The sequence below is a fragment of the Antedon bifida genome, chromosome 11 (genome assembly GCF_963402885.1).
Source record: "Antedon bifida chromosome 11, ecAntBifi1.1, whole genome shotgun sequence".
NCBI lineage: Eukaryota > Metazoa > Echinodermata > Crinoidea > Comatulida > Antedonidae > Antedon > Antedon bifida.
Window position 1 is genome coordinate 12,152,055 of NC_136236.1, and position 23,131 is coordinate 12,175,185.

General features: G+C 33.3%; 3 protein-coding genes across 3 annotated transcripts in view; 2 read left to right on the forward strand and 1 right to left on the reverse strand.

Annotated features, from left to right (window-relative positions):
- LOC144856120 (NACHT domain- and WD repeat-containing protein 1-like) overlaps positions 1-23,131 on the forward strand; it is a 187,846-nt gene that overhangs the window by 123,958 nt on the left and 40,757 nt on the right. The window lies entirely within an intron of this gene.
- On the forward strand, positions 224-2,851 carry LOC144855399 (aminomethyltransferase, mitochondrial-like). The gene is made up of 8 exons (XM_078713247.1): positions 224-440; positions 662-878; positions 977-1,137; positions 1,254-1,335; positions 1,446-1,591; positions 1,684-1,870; positions 1,964-2,080; positions 2,205-2,851. Exons 1-8 carry the CDS (start codon positions 306-308, stop codon positions 2,420-2,422), a joined length of 1,263 nt encoding a protein of 420 aa, XP_078569373.1. The 5' UTR covers positions 224-305; the 3' UTR covers positions 2,423-2,851.
- On the reverse strand, positions 3,330-21,552 carry LOC144855142 (uncharacterized). Its single transcript, XM_078712948.1, has 6 exons — positions 21,336-21,552; positions 20,150-20,235; positions 13,341-13,518; positions 9,048-9,299; positions 7,183-7,386; positions 3,330-6,697 (listed from the first exon to the last, which is right to left on the reverse strand). The coding sequence occupies exons 1-6, from the start codon at positions 21,384-21,386 to the stop codon at positions 5,171-5,173; spliced, it is 2,298 nt and encodes a 765-aa protein (XP_078569074.1). The 5' UTR covers positions 21,387-21,552; the 3' UTR covers positions 3,330-5,170.

Genomic DNA, 23,131 nt, shown 5'->3' on the forward strand with positions numbered 1-23,131 from the left:
CAATATGTAATTTGTGTTTACAAACAAAATAGCGGTTGTTTTTTTAAAATAATAGTAAAATATCGCAAAGGCAACCTACTTATTTAATAATAAGCTTAGGATAGATCAAAAAATGCGAAAAATGTGTAATGCAAAATATACAACTCATGTACCAATCGAACACAACATATTTATAATTTTCAAAATTGAACCAATCGAATACGTAATGACAGGTTGACCCGGGTTGACCTGTATAAAGTCACACAACAGTTTTTGTGTCTTTGCTGGAGCTAGGCCTAGGAATTGTCATCTAAATTCATTTTATAATGGCGTTAATATGTCGTGTTCGAAACAAAGCGATTTCTATATACCGGGGGAGTACAAATCTAGCTGTAAACTGTCTAAATATCAATGAGGGATGTACAATAGCCCAACAGCAGCAGCGTTGTATGAGCAGCCAAGTAAGTCTACATACCTAACTAAGCCAACCCAATGCTAGGATTTGTTTATTTCATTTTTTGACAAGCACTAAACCTCTCCTGACACCCCTAGGCCCGTGTTATTATCCTATTCCAGGTTTCTCTATACAAACCTGCTTTTTGTGACATGCCAACAGATCTGGATATCATGAACTGTTCAAGACAACTTGAAGTAGATAAAACTTTTTTTTTTATTCTTCCAGGTACTAAAAAAAACAGCACTACACGACTTTCACATGGAACACGGTGCCAAAATGGTTGACTTTGCGGGATGGTCTATGCCAGTACAGTACAAAGATGGGCTGATAGCTGAACATCATCAATGTCGTAACCATGCAACGCTGTTTGATGTATCACATATGCTGCAAAGCAGAGTTGTAGGAAAAGACGGAATAAAGTTTATAGAGAGTTTAATAGTTGGTAACGTATTGCAGAAAACATTGGGTTGAGAATGTTTACGATGACTAAAAGATGTTGATAGAATGACAAGGTTACTAACAACCATTTTTTCGTTTCAGGTGATGTAGCTGGTCTGGCCGACGACAGTGGTACACTAAGTTTGTTAATGAATGATAATGGAGGCATTATAGATGATCTGATTGTAAGCAAACTAGCAGACGGAACATTGTATGTTGTACTTAATGCTGGATGTGCAGACAAAGACAAAGCTCACATTGAGGTTTGTTTCAGCTATCATTCACCTCAGCATAGTCTATTCGTAGGTGGCTAATGGCGTCCTAGTTACCATAAAAACTTGTGATAAATGAAGTAACCATGAATTTATATTTCTTGCAGGAAAAATTAAATAATTTCAAATCATCTGGAGGCGATGTAGAATTTCAAACTATTCCAAATAGATCATTATTGGCATTACAAGGTAAATACAACAATCAAACTTTCGAATTATTATTATATGTGTATTTAAAAATAAAATAAACATTCACATAAATAAAAATACATTTACTTAAAGTGTTCTGTTTTATGAAGGACCTAGTATGGCAAAGGTTTTACAGGCTGGTGTAAAGTTTGATCTTTCAACTTTGACATTCATGAAGACTGCGGTAATGGATGTTTTTGGTATCCCAGAATGCCGAGTCACTAGGTGTGGTTATACAGGTGAAGACGGAGTTGAAGCAAGTGAACAATTTTATTTTTGAAACATATTTTAATAATATTTTTGTACATTTTTAGTAAACTTTTATTAAATGTGGGTTATATCATGTAGATATCCGTTCCAGATGAAAAAGCTGTACATCTGGCCGAGTGCCTCTTGTCGTCTACAGAGGGCGACGTTAAGTTAGCAGGTTTGGGAGCGAGGGATAGCCTAAGGCTGGAGGCAGGTCTTTGTCTCTATGGTAACGATATTGATATGACAACAACGCCGATAGAAGCCACATTAGCTTGGACAATAGGTAAATGCCATCTTTGTCTACGATAACATTGTGTTTGAATGCTTTCAATATTTCAAGCTCTAATAACTATTTCCTTTTTTTTTCATTATGCAGCTAAAAGACGAAGGCAAGAAGCAAACTTCCCAGGTGCCGAGATCGTACTTAAGCAGTTGAAAGAAAAACCAAGTCGTAAGAGAGTTGGTGTGATGTCCACCGGAGCTCCTGCTAGAGGTAATTAGAAAAAAGAAAAAGTATAAAATGGAATGAAAAGACAAAATATGAATAAAAAACTAAACTGATAAAAATAAGATTAAACGATCATATTGTAATAAATTGTTTTCATTTACTTTTATAGCTGGAACACCGATTTTGAATGAGGGCGGTGTGCAAATTGGTCAGTTAACGAGTGGGTGTCCATCGCCAACACTGAAGTGCAACGTTGCCATGGGTTACATAGATACAAAATATGCAAAAGTCGGAACAGAAGTAAAGTTACAAGTTCGTAAGAAACAACAAAACGCTAAGATTAGTAAGATGCCGTTTGTAGCTGCTAAATACTATACTGGAAAATAACAAAGTATTAGGTTTGAAAAGTGATTCTATAATAAACTATATACAGTTCCACAGCTTTGTCAATAAATTTGCATATTATTTTGTATGTTTAATTTAACATGTAAACATTATTATTATTGACCCGACATTTACTTAGTTTTGTTTGAAATTTATTGAAATTAAAAGCAAATATATTCTTACTTCCATTGAATTCCAATCAAGTTATCTTATTTATACTGAAATACACATTTGTTATACATTTATATTTAAGTTTATTAAAGCTGTCTGACAGTGGCTACTAAAGAAAACAAACCAAAGTTTAGATATGATATGATATAAATTCTGTAATTTCCAAGTAAAGTGACAACATAACAATACAGTATATAATGTCAATGGTTTGTATAAAATGTTCTACGGTTTATAAATATTTATATGAAATAAATGAAACATAATATATCTTTGTAGTGTTTTCTGTGATTTGTATTAACCTAAACAGGAAGACCCTGAACAACTATAGAGAATTGAATTGGCGAACCTAACGACAGACCGCAAACCGATATGAAAGTCTCTGCAGCTGACAGTCTTTTAACAACTATAGCAAACCTCGAACCAATTCGGCAGACTACTATTAACGACAGAGCCCGAACAAATATGGCAGAGGCTGAACAACTATGGCAGAGGCCGAACAAATATGGCAGAGCTAGGACAGAGCCCAAACAAATATGGCAGAGCCCGAACCGATCCCGAACAGCTATGGCAGAGCCCGAACAACTAGGAAAGATGAACAACTACGGCAGAGCCCGAACAACTAGGACAGACGCCGAATCGAGTCCGAACAGCTATGGCAGAGCCGAGCAGCACACCATTTAAACTTGATACTTCTTTTTTAACTCATGGCTTCTCATATGAAAGTTTGTTCCTGTATCACTTGCTTTCCAAATGTGTGAGTTGGCTTAAAAATGAAAGTAAATCACATTTTAAATAATCACTCCTTTTATTCATATTTAGCTGTCACTTCAAATAAACTCTTAAAAAAGGTAAAATGTAATGATTCTGATATAAAAGAGCAAATAGTTCTTAGCAATAAAACAGTAATAGTAATAGTATTTGACATTAAGATTAGGCCTTTTACAAAAAACCACAAGTTTCTACTGAAGTTATTGGTCAAAGATTCTTAAGCTAAAAACCAAATTTAAGTTCAAGCTTAATTATACCAGGGAGGTTAATCAACAACTCCTGATTATACTGTAACAACATTTTAATTAAAAAAAAGAATAATAAATGAAATGAAGAAAGATGGAAGTGCCAATATTCTCAATGCTAATTATTTTCACATTTTTGTCTAATATCACACAGTGACCCCAGTGAGGTCATGTTAGGAAGGCAGGTGAAGTTGAGTTCTAAATTCAATATTTTCGTATAAAAATGAATAATTGTGTTTCTTTGGTGTTGCTTCAGCCAAGAAAATTGAAACTGTACACAAACGCAAAAAAAGAACCTTTAAAATGGCCGCAGTTCATTTAAATACAAATAGTATTTGTGATAAATTTCTACCATTTGAATACGGTCTTTGTTTTTGTCAAATTAACCTAGTTTTTTTTAACTGGGAGCCAAAAACTGCACATAATTTTTAGTAATTATAATAAACCAACAAATATTATATTTACAAATAGCTATTTAAAACAAAAAATAAAATCATATATTTAACATTTAATTTTAAGCAAAATCATTATTGTACTTTGCAAGAGAAATAAACACATCAAGCCAAAATAAATAGCTATATATAAAAGAATAATTCATTATATTACACTCTTTAAATTACAATATATACAATATATATAAGCATGGTATTAAATCAAACAAGCCCACTCTGGGACTGTAAATGAGCTCACCCAAATTGTGGAGCTTTAAAGGTACGTTTGTATTTGTTTTTGTTTTCTACAAAAAATTACTTTCTGAATGAAATTAATAATAAATAAAATTTTGAATAAATGTTAAATTCTTAATGCAATAAATAAATAATTGAGTATACATTAATGTTAATTTCCTTTTCTTAATGTAATAAATGTCAAACTCAAGATGAATGTACAATAATTGGAATGAAGTATTGGTCCATTATACGAGGAGAAGTATACAATATTATTTAAATTATTTAACTAAACATGATTGGACGATTACATTTTGAAATGTTAAATGTGGATTTTCTTAATGCTACAGTCATTATCACTTGATCAGTTTTAAATAGTAAATTGTAAACTATTATATTTAATAACGTTATGGAATTATAAGTGGAATGGATATACTGTACAGTTTTTGGACATTTTTTAATACAAATAATATTTTTAAAATCTTGTCTCCATGCAAGGTCAGAGGTTACAAAATCGAGGTCAACGGTGGTCAATAACGGTACAAACATTTGTTTACTCATAAAAGCAAGCACCTACAGATTTAAAACAACTTTAAAGGCTAATTAGTTGGAACTTACAGTGGATATTCATAAATAGATATTGCATAGCAGAGGCTACTTTGATGAACAAATATTGTGACCTAATATCTCCTCTGAAGGTGTCCAAATAAGTTTAAAATTAATTTGTCACGTATGAATTTGCGCATATCACATTGTAATTGTTAAGTACATTTAATGATTACACTATGCACTGCATGTATAAATAAATCAATGCGTTGCAAACTGACTTGTAAGTTGATTATTATCTTTTAAGTATTTCTAATTCAATATATAATTGCTTCATAAAATATTAATAAACCACTTCATGATATAATGCACTTCTTCTTACGAGAAGCTTTACGACTCGGCAACGACCTCGATTGGAGAGACTTTGACCTGTGTCTAGACGATGATTCCACATACGTGATGCGTGGCTGACGACTACGATTAGCAAAGTAATCCTCTTCGTCCTCGGAGGACGATGAACTCATGTAGTCACCTTTTATGTAATCTTTGAGTTGTTTTTCAAACGTGTTATCCGAATACGTCTTTTTAAGTTTACGAGATGTACGTTCAGAACGGTATTGTGGCTGTTCTCTCTCGAACGGAGCACGATGTCGTGGGGGCGGTGTTTTTCCTTTCCACGATCCTCGATACTTTCCGTTCTCTGATTGTCTTCCGTTTCTTGTACTTCCATTACTCCTTTCTATCGGCCAGTTCTCTTCTAACCGCAAGTCTTCTGGTCGAGAATCTTCTACCCATGTGTCTTTCCGTCTGCCATCCATTCTATGATCTTGTCTTGGAGGTCCCGTCTGTCTGTCCTCTGATCTTTTCTTATCGTACAACCTCTCATCTGGTCTTCTACCATTCCTCATATACACATCTTCTTGTCTCCTTCTGTCCATCTTTCGACCACCATCAGTCGATGATGGTGGCAACGGCATATCTCCAGGATGGCCTGTTGGATGCCAACCACCGTTCTGATCATGTGGTGAGGTGATCCTCTGTTCTTGTGAGCTAGGATATCCTGGTGGTCTATCGTCTCTTTTCCATTCCTTTGGTGGTGGTCTGGCGCCACCTACAGTATTTGTCGCAGTCCTCATTTCATTATTGTTCCTTCTTAGTTCATAATTCTTTGGTTGACTAAATCTTGCGGACCATGGGTCAGGTTTTGATGAAGGTTTGCCTCCCAGACTTTGCGACGAACCACTGCGTCTTCGATCAGACGCCGACAAATGTCTGTTATCATCCTCTCTCCTTCTATCTGCGGGACCAAAACTACTTCTCCGTCGCTCGTCCTCTTTGGAAGATTTTCTGAGATCTGGTAAAGACGTTCTGGAAAGTCTACTAGAGTTTTGAATAGTTCTTTTTGTCATTTCATCGTCAGTTGCCGGAATAATCTGATCTAAAATCACATCATTAACATTAATTGGTTTGCGACTACGACTTGTTTGCAAATCTTGAGTTTTACTCTCGTGATCTGACTGAGTCCCACTCTTTTTTAAAATCTCTCCACGACTACAAGAACTGCTACAATAAATTAATCCATGTTTTGGCAGAAACGGACGTCCAAGCAACGTCACGCCACACGTGTAACATTTAAAACATTTCTCCGTCGCATGCCAATGTTGACCTTCGTGTGACATTTGACCCTGGTCAACACCAACAGGTTCTCCACACGTGTCACAATATTCAGAGAACATTGATTCAAAACAATCGCAGCAATACGGCCGTCCTTCGCGCATGATGTATCGTTCTCCGCCAAGTTTCTTGTCACACTCAAAGCAACAGAAGTGTTTCATGTGCCAGCTTCTCCCCTCTGCTTCAGTACATTCCTCGGCAAAAATGATCTATTGATAAAAATTTTAAAAATTTAAAAATTTTTGTATCAAATATTTGCATATTATTATTCTGCTTAGACAAAGCAATATACTACTGTATATGGCATAGGAGTATAGTCTATTGATAAAAATAAAGATATTAAATGGTTACATGTATTCTTCACAGGCAATGTAATCTTTATTATAAGAGATAGAAGTGGTTTTTAAGTTTGTTCATTTTTCGTTTTTAATTTTTCTTACTGCACCCATCCTTACATATAGTTGGAGGTAATGATGTATCAAATTACCATAATTACCAGGATCTTTGATAGTATACAATATTATTGTTCTACCAATCTTTCAGATAAACTAAATAAACAATTACGCTTCAAGGAAGTTCATAAATAAACTTTACACCTTTAGATGACCCCATCCAGTCTAGATGACCCCATCCAGATGACCCCATCCATCTTGCCCCAGAAGGTTACAATACAAATATACAAGTGCATACTTACTTCATCACAAGCACAGCACCTTGGCTTCAGTGATTCTGAGTGATGCCTACCACAATACAGCTTACCATCTCGGTAGAAATAGATCAGATCCACTAGCAGTTCAGTACACACACAGCATATGAAGCAGGCCGGATGCCAACATGCATTGTGCCCAGCACGGGACGCGAACACTGCGATCTCGCCGCCATGAATACCGCCACCACACTGTGAAAACATAAAGATAATCATTTATTTTAAAATATTTTTTGGTTGTGTTTTCGTTTTTATTTATGGTTGGATTATTAACATGACGAAATGAGAAAACCATTAAACATTGTTTTGGTAGAATTATATAAAATTAATGTTGAAATTTTTAATGACAATGACAGTTATTAATAAAAAGGCATATTATTGGTATTATATATGAATATTACTAATTAATTAATATATTTTGTTTTTATTTATTGAAAGCTAATAGGAAAATGGCATACATTACATTATTGGTAAAATATTACTAATTATTGTAAGAATCATAATCATAATCAACATTATCATAATCAACATCATCATAATCATGACATCATCATCCTTATAGTATTATTCTATTTTCTTGATTGATCATATCATCATATGATATCTAATACCATTATTTTCACTACATTACTTATAGCTTACTATAAACGAATATGAAATTTGAATTTGATACTGAAATTATAGAGCATGGTTGTAAGACGATATCGTTCAAGAAAGTATCTTGAGAATAAGACCCGAACTGTTCTGTTAAAATTAACATACAGGTGTCAAAACTACTTCATGACATTGTATTTTATTATATCGGTCAATTTAGTATAGTGCTGGGAAAAAAAAGATTAACAAAATTGTGACTGCGTGTACGGCATAAAAAATAAGTTTATTAAGCAATGACTTTATGAGATTGTATTTTATTTATATCGGTCAATTTAGTGTACGGCATAAAAAATAAGTTTATTAAGCAATGATTGAATGAATTCTAGAATTTATAACAGTTTTTTATTTGTAAAATTACATATTTGGACACAAATTAGTTACTAATGTATTTTAAGCATGCATTGAAAGATTATCAAAGATAAGTAGGGATTTAGTTGAGGGCGATATAAAACCTATAATGAGATAGATAGATTACTGATATAAATAACATGAGGCAACTTGAGGGAAACAGACAAATAAATAAACATACAAATTATATAAAAACAAATTGTTTAAGTAGTTTATATCAGCATCTGCTTTTACACAGATTACGGATCAGAGGCTGATATAAACTACATAAAAAGTTATAAAACATTTGGCATATTTCCGAAATGTATAAAAACAAATATTAAAAAGAATGAAAATGGCGCCAATTTACATCAAGATTACTAATTTTGTTCTTTTTTTGAGCAATAAAATGATATTACAAATCATGAATATTCATGAGAAATAATGATAATGAGGTCGTTGAGGTCAAAGCCACTTTGGGGATTTTATCATGTAGGCCTATAGAGAGTAATAACGTTCATGAAATCCATTATGCAATCTAGTTTGTGGCTCACAGGCGTAGATTCTATGAATAAAATTATTATGACTTTTATATAATATTATTCACATTTAATGCATCCTAGGAAATATACATAATTATACTGCTCACATTTAGCAATATTTTACATTTCTGAATGGAAAGAAATAAATTTAAAAAGTATTGATAATGGAAACTTTTTTGTTGTCAAAAGTTGGTGTTTATATTCAGAAATTGTTAGGTTGTGATCAAGTGTGTCTTGTTTTTTAATAGTGAAACAATTGCTTTATTAATTTATTAATATTAATACATACTGTATACAATAAATATTTTTAAATAGTCAAATATAATTTACCTGGTAGCAGACACAACCTGCTAAAGTAAGTGGTAGAGGGCGTGCTGTTCCTCTACCGAGAGCCTCTCGTTTGCGTTGCGCACTAAACAGACGCAACTCCTTCTTTTCCTCTTCACTCAAACCGTTGCAATAACGCATCTCATTATCGTGTGGGGGTAGCTGTTGTAGAAGTGAACGGATGCGGTATTTCTCACCAGGGCTGTTGACATACGGCCGCTTCTCTTCTGGTAGCGAACACATGTACTGATGAACCTGTGGAAGAAAAGATAAATATAAGGTCAGAGGTTATCGACAGCCTAAGACATCACATTATGATCAACATTGTGGAACTCTCTACTAATTTTTATTAAATATTATTATTAGACTGTAATTTGAACTCAAAACTGAAGAATTTCTTTTTATTTACAATCAACAATTTTGCCATTCATCATATTCCTGTATTTGTTTATTTACATGTAGGTACAGCACATTTAAGAACCTGCTTAAATATTTGTTATAGTCAAGAATTAAACATTTATTATTATTTTTGATAATGATGAATGTTTTTTTCAAATTGTTGTCAAACATAACAGATTATTAGCCTAGATATTTTGATGGATACACTCTGCAATATTTATGGAATGTACTCTATGAACTTGAACCATGTTAGACCCTGTTGAATCAGATAAGCCGGTGTTAATTAGACTTAAGTACATAGCCAAAGGGCCACAAAATTCCAATATCATTTTGATTTGAAAAATTAGTATAATTATGATGGAGTGAGTATTTCCTCCACAGTATTTGGAATTATAACACAGAATAAAATTAGCAATTAAACAAAAAAAAACCAACATTAAAAATCAAGTATTCAACATTTTGTAATTAAGCAAATTCTTAAGAATCGTTGTTAAGTAATAAGTAACAATATTAGTGTTAGTTATGTGGCATTTGGATTTAAGTGATGACTTGAAATCCTTGTAGGCTGTGAGTCATGGTGATTAGTGGATGCTTTCTTCCGTGAGCAATGATAAATAATTGCCGAGATGAACTTAAATGGTCGACGGTATTTGATAGCATAAAGCAATGAAACTTAAATTGATGAAAATCAGTTGGATGGTCTTGAGTTCACAAAGGCAATGTGAATAAAACATAAAGTGAATAAAACATAAAGTGAACTGTACATTGGTAAAATCATTTTGAATCGGTGTACATTTAAGTCACGGTGCATAAGTGTTTCAAGTCACTTATATTGTATTATATATATTTTTATTTATTTTTTTATTTCTCCTTATTTATAGAGGGTGACCGTAAACATGCTGACAATCAAGGGATCCTCTTGATGAGATATAATAAGTGTCTGTGTGTGACAGTGTATATACTCTAGTACACCGGGGTAACCCCCTACTTGTCTTGAAAGATGTACTACAGTAGGTTGTTTAAAGTGCACATGAGGTAGATGTGTACACTGGACCTACAGGCCTTATCTATCATCTGAGAAGACTCGTTCTACCACCAGAACCATGGAGCGAGTGAGCCTCAAACCCTTGCCGATATGGCAAGGTATTGCGGTTCCACTATCCTACTCACTCGCTGTTTAAGTGTTTAAGTCACTTACTGTATACCTACTACTGTACATAATTTTTTTTTAAAAGTCAGTAGGCCTACAGGTAAACCAGTGTTTTAAGTTAGTACGCTTGAGTGGTCATGTGCAGCCAAGCATTCAAAAGAAGTTCAAAACAAATTAGGACAAGAGTATGTTTGCATTCGAGACAGAATGCTTAATTTGCATAATTTTCATTAAAGAAGTGATTCACTTTAAACATTAAAGCAACATAAAATGAGAAAAAGACTTAATTCTGACCCAAAATTCAACATACTCAACTACTTAAGATTGTAACTTCACCAATTCCAAATTGTAAAGTTTAAAAGTAAGCGTCTTTTTCCAAAATAAAAGCAAGACCCATTACTATGTAACTTAGTAAATGATGAATGTAGAGATAGAATTATTGATTTGCTGTATATACAAAATGTTATCATTTTGTACCTTCTTTCAAACTTTGAGCTCTACAGATCAAAATGATTTGAAATGAAGTTTGCTTACAACAACCAAAATCCGCGGCTGATAACATATCATTTTATCATCCTAAACATGGCTGGTTATAAAGCACCACACAAACTCACTTGCTTAGAAAATAAATCAATATTTGGGTTGGAAATCGTGACAGATATAGATCCCCAATTTGTTCATTTGAAGTACCGGTACTCTGTTATTGAAAACAAATATTTAACGATTTGGATCGAATAAAAGGTAATTCTGTTAGCGTTACTCTAGTTGTTTGCTCAAGTTTGTTTAAATTCTTACGTTGCGGTTGTTTTTATCTCAACTTAATAACATTTCAGACTTTACCTACAGCTGTACAGTACTGTAACAATATTAAAAATCAAAAAGACTAATTAAAATATTATACTGTAGTAGGCATTAAACAAAACATGAAACGTTTGAAAACATTTGAGCGTTCCTTGTGGGCCTGATGTACAGTAGTACCAGGGATTATATTTAGCTGGACTATTGGTCAGATTTTACTGACCAGTCATACTGTAGCCTGCAGACCTGTACTAAATTGAACATTATAGTATTTATTTTTGTCCAGGCCAGATAGCAACATAGTTTTTTAAATGATAAAAAAGTTGGTGAATAAACAGATTGAGGCAAAGTTTGTGACTGTGCCTTTAAGATGTTTAACTGTGACTGTGCCTTTAAGATGTTTAACTGTGACTGTGCCTTTAAGATGTTCACCTCATGGGTACATCCTTTGTACTCTCTATGAAAACAATGTTCTTAATTACATCCCATACTGTGAGGAGACTCCAACTAAATTAGTTCAAGTGTGACTCTTGGCTTGCTATATCAAAAACAATATCCGTTGGTTGCTCACCCTTCTGTGTTTTGTTAAATTATTATTAGTAAAAACAATTTATACTCAATATTATCACAAGCAGTTATGGATCAAGGATTTTGAAATAAGGAGGGCTGAGGGTCTAAAAATGGTGAAGGGCCGAGGGTCTAAAACTGGTGAAGAGCCGAGGGTCTAAAAATGGTGAAGGGCCGAGGGTCTAAAAGTGGTGAAGGGCCAAGGGTCTAAAAATGGTGAAGGGCCAAGTTTAATTTGATGTCCAGGTATCTTTGCATTTACAACAATTTGCTAAATTTAGTGGGTGCCCAAGCTGCAAGGATGTATTGTAATTCTTCTGGGTAGATGAGGACTCCACCACCTTTGAAGCTTATTTAAGCTACTGTATATTTCCACATACTGTACTGGCACCCAACTCAGAAAGGTTCCTGAAGTAGTTTCAGTTTCATTTTTTTCCAACCCATTCTTAATTTGTTTAAATACAGTACCCACACCAAGACTTCTTTAGCGACATGACTGAGCATAAAACTATGTCAAAGTAAATCAATTATTCATTTTATTCACGTTTTAAGAACAAAATGCCAATCTCATCTATCACAATATTGGCTTTAAAAACCTGATTAAAGATGATATGTAATAACGAGTTAAGGAACGCTTTGAATCCTATAATAATTACTTTATTAGAAAGCGAGACAGTTTGGCGGGAGGAAGTGTAAACATTCTAATAGGATTGTATATGATTGAATAATCTATGAATAAAACACTGATGAACAACCTCAAAACTATATAAGGTACTGTAGTAGTCACTGACTTGACAGAATGGAACATAAAGGGAAGGGGGTTGTAATGAAGGAAGGCTTATGATCTGGTATTGCATTGTGAGTGGCCAAGTGGTTAAGACAGTGGAACCGTAATCCAGCCATAACATTGGCAAGTGTTTGACTCTTTGAGGCTCACTCTTTCCATGGTTCTGGTGGTAGCACGAGTCTTCTCAAATAAGTACTATAAACTGTAGGTCCAGTGTACACTAGCTCATGTGCACTTTCAGTATGTCTGCTTGCGAATACAAACAGAATGTGAGCACCATGTTCCATCATCCGCCTCCCTCCCTAAAATCCTTAGTGATGTTCTTATACAATACAATACTTTATTCTTTCCAATATACATGAAATGGAAAATTGATTAGTTCCAGTGTTAATAAATAATTAAATATACAACATTGACCATTCATACTTTGATCACACATTACTGGTCATTGAGTGCCCTAATGGCTGACGAGAAAAAAACTGTTTAATGACCTATTTGTTTTGGTAGAGATAGATTTATAGAGTTTATTTTATTGCTTTTTAATTTACAAGATTTACCAACAGTAACTTAAGAATGAACTTGAGTGTATGCTTACCTGCTCAGCTTTGAGTCCAGGTGGCAGCCAGGTGTACTCCTCCAGGACGCAGCCACTGTCATCGTCAGATGCTGAACCTCGTTGGAAATCCTGAATCATCCGACTGACCGTTCTCTCTTGGTCATTCGCCATCACCCGATGATCTTCTCGTGGACATTTACAATGAAGGCATATTTTCCTGGAAAGACACAAATAAAATATATGAAATCAATTGTTTTGTGTACAACAGTACAGTACACTGTAGTTAGTGTAGTACTACAATAGTTAATATTGAGTGCTTCACAAAATATTCTCCTCACTGTGCAGTATGATAGTTTATTTTCAGTGATGGAGCTAAATTTATATTTAAAAAGCAGAGGTATAGTCAACCAACCACAAAGCATGTATCATTTTATTTTGAGATATTAAAACCAGGGAATAGTGAAACTAGTGTATACTGTAGGTTCATACTTTAAATATACAGTAAACGAGCTTAAAGTAACTGCCTATGTATAATCCATTAAATCAGTTATTAAAACCAGGGAATAGTGAAAACTACAGTAGTGTTTAGGTTCATACTATACAGTAAAAGTGATCCATAAAGTTAACAGTTACTGCCCTTGTATAATCCATTGAATCAGTTATTAATACCAGGGCATACGGAAAACTACTATATAATGCAACTTTATATAGCACTATTTCGTAAAGATCAGAGCGCTTTGAGTGTTAGTTGATTATTAAAATTATCTAGACTCTGAACAGAAAATAGGCTAACCGAAGACAACCCGTTAATGACAATAAAAAATAAAACAACGAAGTTCATACAGTACTAATTTCTACAGTAGATGTAGCTCCATAAAACACAACAAATACAAGTTTACACAGACTGCCTTTGTGTATCCATTGAATAACAACAGTATTAAAACCAAGGAAGAATGAAAACTTTAAGTTTTTACTCTTCCTTGGACGCAACATAAACTACCAGCCAGTAGCTGCATTAAGCGCAATACAAACGTACAGTTAATGTCTTAGATGTGATCCAATCTAATAATAGATTTCCATGATAAACTACTGTAGAATTACTGCATGTAAATACACATACTTGATACTTTACTTAGTTTTATAGCATTTCGCGCACTTTGGTCTTAAGTAGCGGCTTCTCTTCAGACTGCTAATTCTAAGTTATGTTTATCCTATTATTACATCAGAACACAGCACTTAAACTACACTTGATTGAAGCTTAACACCAATCTCTTTGTTCTTAACTTCAACCACTGCTTGAGTTGAGCACAAATCAAGGAAAATAAGAAAATACACAAAACCAAATAAAACAATGGAATGAGGTTTGTTTACACCCAAAAAGAAAAAAGACGATTTCTACCGTGAGAATTAAAAGAAATCAACTTTGTCCGAGCTCAATTTGAACTAATGAATTGGGAACAATAAATTATAAGCCGAGTAGAGATATACAATAATGATACAATTATAAGGTAAAATACTAAGTTGCTGTAGATTATATACTTGACTTGTTTTTACAAATGACACAAACCAATAGTGGTGTTAGTAGTCTATTAGTGCCGCTTGCCTGGATAAAAATGGATATATACGACAATAGCCCATGCTCTCCAGAGGGAGGGCTTACTAAATAAGAAACGTTAAAGTTCCTAGAACACTCCTGGACCATAATGGACTAGTCCGCAAACCACAGCCTCATGTGGGATGTTCTTTGCGTAATGTGGAGACGTTACGACGTGAAAAGAATAGTAAAAAAATAGGCCTAAAGTACTTTGCGAAACAATGTTCAAATTACAGTATTTGTTTGTGTACTAATCTATACAATTTACTGACAGTTTGGACACAATGAAAACATAAAGAAACTGAGGACAAGGGAAATGATGGAGAGACAAAATCCAGTAATATTTTGATACGTCAACTAGCAAGAGATTGAGAGAGACAAGGGAAATGATGGAGAGACAAAATCCAGTAATATTGTGATACGTCAACTAGCAAGAGATTGAGAGAGACCTCTGGAGGCAACTTGAATGCTTTCGTCCGTCCAGCAGTGCAAGAACAATGGCTGATTATAATGATAATGATTGGATTGTTTCGAATCAAGAAGATGTATATTCTATGAGAAAAGCTAACTGATCATTTACAGTTTGTTGATACCTTTAAAAATGTACAGAAATAAAACTTATATTATAAGAAGATGCTAAAATTATTTAATAAATATTGTATTATAGATTTAAGCAAGTGCTAGTACATTTAGTAAACAATATTAATTTGTTCATTTGTTTGATAATTTTACATTGTGATAAGAATTCTATTATTTAACAGGTGGATAATGTATCCTGTAGCTCTCTATAATTTATCACCTTTACAAAAAAGTAGTTCCTTGAAACTATGTTATAATACACTTTGGAATGTGGCCAACTACTGGGTAGTTACCATAGCAACATAAAGCAATAAAAGTTACTGTATACTGTTTTACTTAAGGCCTACAGGTGTTGTGTCATGTTGCGGAATATGATTGAAGGTCAATGACCTTTGACGTGGCTTAAATTGCGAGCACTTTACAATAGCAAGCATATTGTTTTAATTTTATAATATTTTTAAATAAAATTATGGGAAGGCCTATTTAATTTCGCTGTAGTGTAAATCATACTTAATATAACTCATTTTAGGCAAATTGCCATGGATAACCACAATTGTCGGTATCTAACTGTATACTTTTATTAGGCCTACATTTTAAAGAAGACAAATTTATAACTGTATAACTTTACTATTGTAACATAGTTTGCGTAGTTTATTTAACCAATTCACCAAAGAAAAGGAAAGGAATTTCTATATAACTGACAGATTGTGGGAACATTGCTTTATACTTGAACCAAATCCTACAAAAACTGTCAACCAAACTAAATTCCAATCATGTGACGTCTAACTTGTTTTGTCACTCACTGTAGGTTGAAAATATTTCTGTAATAAATGCAGTTAAGTTCCACACCACAGATTCTTTATCTTTTATTATGCAATATCACTGACTTAGTGCTTAACAATGGGTGATGATATCGGACTAAAATAGATAATCAATGGTATTGGTAATGGTATCTGACTAAGTACGTTATAATACCACTGGTATTTGACAGTGACAATGGCGCAGGTGTAAAAAGGGCAGATAGATTTGACACCGATAGAATACACAACTTACTAACATATTGTTAGAATCAGGAGATTAAAATCTATGGTACTGTAACAGGTACACTGATATGTTTATACAATTATACCGGTTTTACAGTAGCTGTACTTAGTTAACTGTATACCAATGAGGTTTACTAAGTAAGTAAGCAGGTATACTAATATGATACAATTATACCGGTTTTACAGTAGCTATACTTTAGATAACTGTATACCAATAAGGTTTACTAAGTAAGTAAGCAGGTACTAATATGATACAATTACTGTATACCGGTTTTACAGTTACTTAGCTAACTGTATATCAACGACGTTTACTAAGTGAGCTTGTATGGCTATTGAAAACTGCACTGAACTGCATTCAATGTAGAATGAAATATTAATCGGTTTAATTGCAGACAAAATCTGGATAAAATCAACAAATTATTAATATAAATTTTTCTAAAAATTAGATTAAATTTATGATTTGAATTACCTTGACTCTCTGTTTTTAAGGTAATGCCATTTTCACATTAATTTGTTAACTTACATGCTACTAAACTACAGTATACCATTACCAAGTGGATAAAACTTGGCTTCAAGTTCAAAATTGTCTATAGTATTATGTTGACCTTGAATGCTACCTAACAATGTCTATTAACATTCTGTCAACTGTCAACATTAAGCACAATAGATAGATGCTTGCTTTTAGTTTGTTTGAACAAAGTCTGAACTTGAGTATGATGCAACAAGGCTAACTGTTCATATGATATAAATCCAAGGTTTATCAGTCTGAATAGCCATACTATACTACTGTATATTTATTACTATAATTTACATTATGTTCAAATTCCATTTACAAAACCAGAGAATAGGGTCACTTTTACAGTTTGTTTTTCAGATTGGAATTTAAACAAACTACATGAAATTACCCCACGTGGGATGAATAAAGAATTTGAATTTACTGACATTTAAAAACAATTATTTAAAAAAAAAACTCTAGGTAAGACATGCTCAAGTTTACCAGTCAGATAGTGATTAGTTACAACTGAAGGTTACAAGTGGTAGCCTGTCTAGCCACTTGGCAATAAATCACAAAGTTGAAAGGAAGTGATCACAGTGCCTTGTTGTATGTGTTATTACAGTTGATAGGCCAACATGATTAATGTTTGCTATCAAAACACATTCATGTTTACATATTGCTTTACACCATTAACACCTTTGAAAAGGTGATCAAGGTTGACCACCTGAGTGGACATCCATACATTAGACACTACAGTTTAGCCGATACGGCTGATATTGGACATCTATGCAGATATTGATAACTACTGTAATGTACTGTGCACAGTACTGTACTAAAACTAAACTGTACAATGTTGACAAAAAAAAGCAACCTCCACTTTCACTGCAAGTTGGCGTTTACTGGCATTAAAAAAGGTACATGACAGCCAGTAGTGTTTACACTAAAAAACAAATTGTCTGGGAGTGCATTGTACGCAAAACTAAAATTCTTTTAAATCTTTGTAAATTTCCAACATGGATGCTAATGTTAGCATTCCCTTGAAGCATTTATTGATCTGTTAAATAATTAATTTCTTATTCAACAGTTTCCTAACATTGATCAAGCCTAAATTAAATCTATTGATGTGTAGAGAATAACATTTCAACAACCTACAAACTATACAGTATATTTGGTATTGGTGGTATGGCATGAAAATATAATTTGCTAACATTGTACACAGTGCAATAAAAATATGTTAAATTTGAACACACTGTCCACACACTGTACAGTACAGTATGTGTACTAATATACAATAGAAAAGCAAGGCACTTACAGTACAGGGATGGATCACTTTTTGATCCTAGAATCTAAAACCATTCTCACGATATTAAGGCTTATTTTTTATATGTTTTTATTTTGAATCCATCGCATACATCATACATAAAAACAGTCAAATGAAAAACATGATAGAATTCAGGACAACCCAATTACAGTAATCCTAACAAAAAAAGAATTAGTTTCAATTGGGGTTCGAATAAATACTAATGCTAAATACTATTTATTTTCTACAGTAACAATAGCTTGTACTGTAGTATTGGTAATCAATTCTAGTGACTAATTAATTAGTTACAATCTTTATCAAAGATACCGCTAATCAACCTATGGTACAGTAATCAATGTGATGGATTATGTTCAACTGCTCGTTCTTTGTCTGGCTGGGGTTGGTTTAAGTACCTAACTTAAACTGAGACTGTACTAACATCCATTCACCCATAATGTTTTAGTCGGACCAGTGGTACCAGTATTGTACACTTTGGCGGAGACATTTTTCTTTGAATTCGATACATGTTAGAATACTGTACAGTTATACTACAAAAAATGACTGGGGTATTTCTAATAAAATGTTCAGCGCTTTTTTCACAACATTAGGCACTTTATAAATCCAGGATATTATTATTATTACACCAATTTCTCTTTGATTTATAACCAAGACCCTTTCTGAAACAAGCTTCCCAGCTTAAAGGGTTATCCTCATTTAAATAATAACAGTAATTATTTAGTTTCTGTATTATTTTGTTAATTTCCAATCATAATGTATTGTGTTGTGTATATTATGGATAGCAATACATATTACAAACAAAGTCTGTGTTTGCAATGAATCAGTACAAAAGTAAACAATATCTGATGAATATTATGATGACTGACATCTATTCTTATTATTCTTTTGTTCACATGAAACCATAGATGTAACATCCATACAAAACAATCCACGAAATGTGCTCACCATAATGGGAAGCAAAACGTGGTTGTGTAATTTTTAACAAAGTTCAGACTTAAGTCAAGGATAATATACAGCTAATGATGATATGCTTAATTGTGAACTTGGTGATTACAATGATACTGGATAACAAAGCAAAGTTTTCATTTTCAAAATTGGGTTGAACAACAATTTACGAAATGTGTCATGTCGTCAAACAAATAAACAATAAAGGACCAGGATACGGATTGTACAAATCAAGAATCATTGGTTTACTTTAGGTTAAGTATAGAAAGCAATGCATTTTAGTTTTTGTATTCATTTTGTTCAATATAAAATACTAATTCCTCCCTGGTGTAATACAGCAACAAAGCACAAGGTGACGACACAATATTTTTAAACGCAAACATGTAAAGTATCTACTAACTGTACTAACTAATACTATAACAGGTAGGTTCTCAATTCAAGGACATTTAATTCTACTAGGATAGGAGTAATTCAAACAAACAACTAATATTTTATAGCTATACACATAATTCAGTAACTACTATAGTTTCTCATACTGTATTGTTAAAAGTACAGTACAGTAGGTACTTTTACTCTCTACTGTCAGCTGTACATTTATTAAAAGATTTTTAAAATGTACAATGAAATACTGTACATTTATACTATGGTACCCAACCTGGCCCAATAACATTAACACAGTAGTCCAATGTCTAAAGCTGTTAAACTGACACAGGCTAAGTTTTATTACCGATCTCACAGGGTTCACAAATGTTTTCAATAATGTTAACAATGTGTAAGACATTGACATGCTAAGTTCAACATTGTAATCATCATAAAATCAAAAGGCATATTCGCAAATTATCTAAAAAGTGGTAAAATCTGTTGAATTCTTACCTCCAGTAATGAAGGGCAAAGCCTGGGCATTTGTCTCCACATTTATTGCATAAAGATCCTTTATCTTGGTCTTGGAAAGAATTGTTCTGGAAACAAAAATAATTTTTTTTAATTTTTACTCATTTTTACAGCGTTTTCTTCCTATTTTGTAATTATTTTCCTTTTGTATTGTTACATATTTTTATATATTTGTAAAACGAGCAAAGAATTTCCGAAATAATTTGAATTTGATAACATAATCATGGGTAAAAAGTTTGTTTAATAGTTTTAGTAAAATAGAATTCAAGTTAACAATTAATTCATTTACACTATACAGTAGTTTGTTTTTCTTGAGGTTCTGCTTATGGAAAAAAATTCAGTCTGGTCTCTCATATTCATATTTACAGTACAGTAAAATAGAGTTCAAGTAATAATCGCATTATGGTTTAAATTATGCCTATTTCTTTTATAATTTATTTATTTATTTATTATTATTTTTACAGACCTTTCAAAAGAAAGAATATAAAATAATATTATTCGCTTGGGATCCAAATTAATTTATTTACAAATAGTTTTTATTTGTATGCATTTACCTATGTTTCTGACATTTTATTGTTAATTTGCATAATGAGCATAAGCTAAAATTATTATTTATCAGGCATAGAATAGGATCTAAGAAATTCTAGTTTTATATTTTAAGTTTCAAAATAGATTACCGATATAAATGATGTCGTACAAAACCATTGTAAAAACTCAAGGAAAATGAGTTAGTCTGTACTAAAATGTAACAAAGGAATAATACACTGGGACCTTGTTCTTCTTTAAACCTCCAGTATCTAATGAACTCATTTGCATAACAATGAATAAATTACAACAAAGCTGGTCAGAATTAAAATATATTGAGAAATGTTTAATTAGATGGCCGAATTTTTACATTTTCCAACTACAAACATTTTACACTCATTATATTTATTAGAGCAAAACAGAAACCGTATGACGACCCATTCCAACCCGGCCAATCTAAATCGGTCTGATTACATTTATATTTATAAATAACAACACACATTCTAATTAAAACATCTATCTAATCCTAGGCTGCACCCGGCTAGCTAGGCTACGTCTAGTTAGGGCATCCTAGCCCCCACAACAGACAGACGAGAAGCAGGCGATTAGCCACCTGCTACCAACAAAAACAAAGATGACTTACCCCATCTTTCCGGTCCTTTCTCTTGCTGTTTGGCGTACCACGGAAAGACATTTTTAATATCAAAGTAACACAATATGTTTACAAGAAATAAATATATCAAATTTTACTTTCAGCCCATTATTTATAGCAATAATCCAAAGAGAAATTTAACAACAGAATTAATCTCGGCACCTTCGCTCGCTTCGTCTGTTATTCACCATGATTCACTTTGCAAACGATCGGCGCGGATGAATTTTGAAAATGAGCCTTATTACTTAAGTATGCGTGCTAAACCACCAATCCGAGTTCTGAAATTTCAGAAATTAGTGTAAGAAATAAAACACTTTTTAAAAAAACTTTTTTGAAATTAGTTTATTTTTACATTAAGACATATGTATTTAAACAAAAAGAGAGAATACACTAGCCAGGCTAGGCATCGGCATCTTTACACACATTTCTATTTATTTGTTCCTAATTTTCTGACATAACTCAGGTGTTCTTAAAATTGAGGGCGCCAAACATAAAATTTACGAGATCGAAAGGAGGCCATAAGCCAAAAAAAAATTATGTTGTGCTCCCTTGCCTCTAGCACGGTAAGGCCCTCTCACAGCCTTGGGGGTACCACAGCATCAGATGCTTTGATGTTATTGCCTCATGATGTGTGGTGGAAAGGGGGACGTTTAAATCTGTGAACCCCAAACACAGAAGCTCGCATAGCTTTAACTCTTTTCCACCGACCGGCATGGGGTTTGAACCCACGATAATCGTGTTCCACGACGCTCTACCGACTGAGCTATCCGGCCCTCTGGTTCATAGCACGGTTAAAACTAGATTCATTTCCTCAAAATGACGTCATGAATATGCAAGTTCATGACGTAACGATTAGAATGACGTAATATGAAGCGCGTATAAGAATATACTATTGTCACCCTTCATTACTCGTGTACGTTGTGGCAGAATGGGTAGTGCTAGTAACTATCGCTTGAATTCTCTCAGTGCTACTAGCTGGGGTTCGAATCTCTAGTTTACGGATTTTTTTTTTTTTTTTAAATAAATAGGAAATAATTTTCTAAAATTTTTAGAGATATTTAGAGAGTCAAGTTAACTTAGGATAGGCAGGGGATGGTCCTGGAGACTTAAATTCTTTCCATATTTCGAAGTCCACTTTTCCTGGCACATATAAACTTTATTTTTCAAAATTATTAGCTCCACCCAACCATAGTGGCTGGTCCTATAGATTTATAATTTCGTTTCATATAACAATGTATACGTGCAATTTCCAGGGACCTAGCAGCCCTATTTTTCAATTTCTCAGCTCAGTCCCAACCATGGTGGAGCTGATGAGTCAATAATACTTGTTTCATATTTCAACAAATCATGTCGTAACATCATTAAGAAACAAAGATAATCTTTTGTAAAATGTAAATGTGAGGACGGCGTTGTTTATTGCGTGTCGCAGTCACAATTTTACGTAGACATTGTATTGATCACGTGGTTGGATTTCCGATCATACCAAAACACGCAAACGTCAAGTAGCGGCTTACCACCAGTAGCGTTTTAAACAAGAATAAGAACCACACCTATCAAGGTTTAATCATAATTCCATGGTTTTAATCTAAACAGATCTTTACTTTGAATTTGATTACACAACAAACAATCTAAAATCTGTATTCAGTTTATTTACTCGAGCAAATAATTCTCAATGTCAGAGTTGTAAAAGAATACAAAGCGGAAGGAAAGTAGTACCAATGGAAGCGACACTGCGTTTGTTTGGTGTAATAATCAGCATGGCAATTGTTAAAATGTTTGTGTTTGTT